The sequence below is a fragment of the Arachis ipaensis genome, chromosome B02, assembly GCF_000816755.2.
Source record: "Arachis ipaensis cultivar K30076 chromosome B02, Araip1.1, whole genome shotgun sequence".
Taxonomy (NCBI): Eukaryota; Viridiplantae; Streptophyta; class Magnoliopsida; order Fabales; family Fabaceae; genus Arachis; species Arachis ipaensis.
The window spans coordinates 79,261,536-79,264,877 of NC_029786.2; the positions used below are offsets into that span (position 1 = coordinate 79,261,536).

Here is a 3,342-nt window from a genome sequence, read left to right on the forward strand (position 1 = left end):
CATAATTTAATTTATTTTTAATTTTTTAATATACATTTTAACTAATTTTAATAGTTGATTTATATTTTTGGTACACAGTAAGTATAATTGAGATTATTTTTAAATTTTAATAACCAAGTGGCACTAATCCAATTTTTACGGGAACGAGCTGTTATATTCATGTGCAACTACCACGTGTAGCCACACATAAACCCAAAAGCAAAGACAAAGAAAACATAATGGAGGTTCCTGTAGTAGATTTTCAGCAACTCAGGAACAAAGAGGAGGAGTTGAAGAAGCTAAGAGAGGCATGTGAGAGATGTGGGTGCTTCAGGATCATCAACCACACGGTTCCAGAAACACTCATGGCGGATATGAAATCAGTGGCAAAGTATCTTCACGACCTCCCCGTGGAGATCAAGACGAAGAACAAGCCAGTGATCCCTGAATCTGGCTACAGGCCACCATCTGAAATAAGTCCTTTCTATGAGGGGTTGGCACTCTATGACATTCACAAGTCGCCGCAGTCTGTGGACCAATTCTGCTCTCAATTGGGTGTGCCACCAAAGCAGAGGTCAGTACTCGGTTGTTTCTTATTGTTGTTATTTTTTATTTTATTTTATTTTTTTCTTATTTGAGGTTCAAAGTTCAATCATTCAAATTGAATGGATCCACAGCTAGAGACTCCTACAACCAAAGGTAACGGAACCTATTACAAATTTTTTCAGACTTTTGGAGAAGTCAATCCAATCCGACCCTACACTATCAAAACAGGATCGGAAATTTATACTAAAAAAAAAAAGAGAATAGAAAAATAAATTGCAGAAAAAGACAATATTCTTTCTTTAAAGAAATTTCCAATCATGCTTGTAACAAAATTATTTTTTAAAAACAAAAGTCAAATAAAAGAAAACGAACGGCCGTGCGTGTCGGGCCCAGAGGCCAGGCAGTGCCGAGCCTAGAGGGAGGCAGAACGGGCAGATCGATCTGAGGTGACAACAGAAGGAGCAGAACTCGAACAGAGGCAACGGCGGAAACTACGAGAAACCAGCGGAGACACATCGAGGAATGAGCATCGGCGGTGAAGGAAGGCAAATCGCAGAGCAGAGAAGTACGAGGAGGTGTGGGCTTGGAGAGTCGCTAGGGGCCAGGAGAGATCGAGAATTGGAGATAGTGAAGCTAGAAAGAGAAAACATACTAAATTAACGTAAATTATTGATAAAAAGTAAAAACATTTTTCAGAAAATTAAACGTGAAAAATGCTAATTTCACATTTATACCACAATCATTATTAATTAATAATAAGATAATGATTAATTTTTCGCTTTTTAATTTTTATATTGAGAAAACAGTAAAGTTATTCATGGTTGTTGGAACTTTATGTATTATCCAAAGATGTGAAAGATGACTATCAAATCAACAAATTCCAAGATCGGATTTTGAGTTTTTTAACCATAAAATTGACCTACCGATGTGCTCTAAACTTCCCAAAAAAAAAAAAAATCTAGTCACACGATACTTAAGATTCGATTTGTTCATCACCCGGATTTAAATTCACTAAACTCAAATTGAATCCTAAATTTTCTTTCCTCCACAATTTTGAGTCTCTGATCTGTAAATTTTTATTAAAAGATATATATATCTCCATATCCATTAAAATCACGACAATAAACATAACAGTAAAAAACACGTCATGGAAATTTATACTAAAAAAATTAGCCTCAATTTCTATCCAAGAACTCCTGTAGAGAAGTAGCATCAACACAAGTTATTCTATTCAGATTTTGCCCCTTTGCTATCGATCTCCATGTATGTCTGCCAAAAACAGAATTTATTAGCATGTTGGAAATGAAGTTACGGCTTTTTTATTTAAATAAAATAATAGAAGATCAATTTTACGTGAATCCCCTGAATGAAATTTTAAAACGTGAATCTCTTAAACTATATAATATATAAATCGTCTCAGGGTGATGTGAGTTAGATAAGTATGAAATATGTTATCCTAGGATAATTTATGCATGAAATTTATTGGACAAATGCACATAAATCGTCCCAACCCAATGTATTTTTTAAGTTATATGTAAATCGTACCACCTTAGCATGAGTTACATTTTTCCACCTAAAGCCCACAATTTTAACACGATTTACGTGTAAATACACAACTCAGCACTCAGACACGATTTACGTGCAAATTCAAAACTAATAGATATTAGATATATTTAAACATAATTTTAATTTGTACTTAAATATTGGTAGGTTGAATGTTAATTTTTCAATTAATTTAGGAAGTGAAAATTTTAATTAGTTAAAAAAATGAATATAAAAAATGATTTTGGTACAGCAAAGATTTATCTATTCATAGTTTATACACAATAATTTAGTCTTTTAAGTGAATTTTTTTTATTTATTTTAGAAGATAAATCTTTGGTGTAACAAAATTATTTTTTATATTTATTTTTTTAACTAATTAAAATTTTTACTTCCTAAATTTATTGAAAAATTAATATTCAACTTAAAAATATTTAAGTACAAATTAAAATTATGTCTAAATATATCTATTAGTTTTGGATTTGCACGTAAATCGTACTTGGATGTTGAGGTTGTGTATTTGCACGTAAATGGTGCTAGGGTTATGGGTTGTAGGTGAAAAAACGTAATCCATAATAAGGTGGGATGATTTACATACAACTTGAAAAACACATTGGACTTGGATGATTTATGTGCATTTGTCCAATAAATTTCATGCATAAATCGTCTTAGGGTAACATGTTTCATGCATTATCTAATTTATATCTGGGACAATTTATATATTATATAATTTAGGGAATTTACGTTTTAAAATTTCATTTATAAAATTCACCTAAATTTGATCTTCTTTTATTTTATTTAAATTAAAAAGCCTGAAGTTATTGATCTATATATCATTTTAGGATGCCTAGATTTATTAAGTAGCGATTTATGTATAACTCTGTTGATATTTGCTAGCTCGTTACTCATGGCAGATGTTTAATTTTATAAAAATACTAAAATTTACCATCGTCCTATAATGATTTATGGAGAATGTTAGGGGAACAATAAAAATTTTGAACAACATGAACAACCACCAATCAAATGAAAATACACTACACTCTAATTTAATGTTACTAATTAAATTTACTATTTTAACCCTATTAATTCACATTGTTTACACATTGTTCAAAAATCTTATTGATTACCTATACTTTTCCATGATTTATATATAACTTCTTTTTCCAAATTTAAATATTAATAACTGTAGGATATAGATTTTAATCATTTCATGAACAAATATCAATATCTAATATTGTATAGTAATTTATATATAATAATTTTATTCAAAATTCC

At 30.4% G+C, this 3,342-nt stretch overlaps 1 protein-coding gene and 1 long non-coding RNA gene across 2 annotated transcripts in view; one reads left to right on the forward strand and one right to left on the reverse strand.

The window, feature by feature from the left end:
* LOC107625504 (2-oxoglutarate-dependent dioxygenase DAO) overlaps positions 157 to 3,342 on the forward strand; it is a 7,248-nt gene continuing 4,062 nt past the window's right edge. The window contains exon 1 of the mRNA XM_016328149.2: positions 157 to 553. Coding sequence (XP_016183635.1) covers positions 219 to 553 — 335 coding nt within the window. The 5' untranslated portion in view covers positions 157 to 218. The remainder of the gene's footprint in view (positions 554 to 3,342) is intronic.
* The window catches only part of LOC110268908, a 3,429-nt gene continuing 942 nt past the window's right edge, over positions 856 to 3,342 (reverse strand). The window contains exon 2 of the long non-coding RNA XR_002357656.1: positions 856 to 1,536. This is a non-coding gene — a long non-coding RNA (uncharacterized LOC110268908). The remainder of the gene's footprint in view (positions 1,537 to 3,342) is intronic.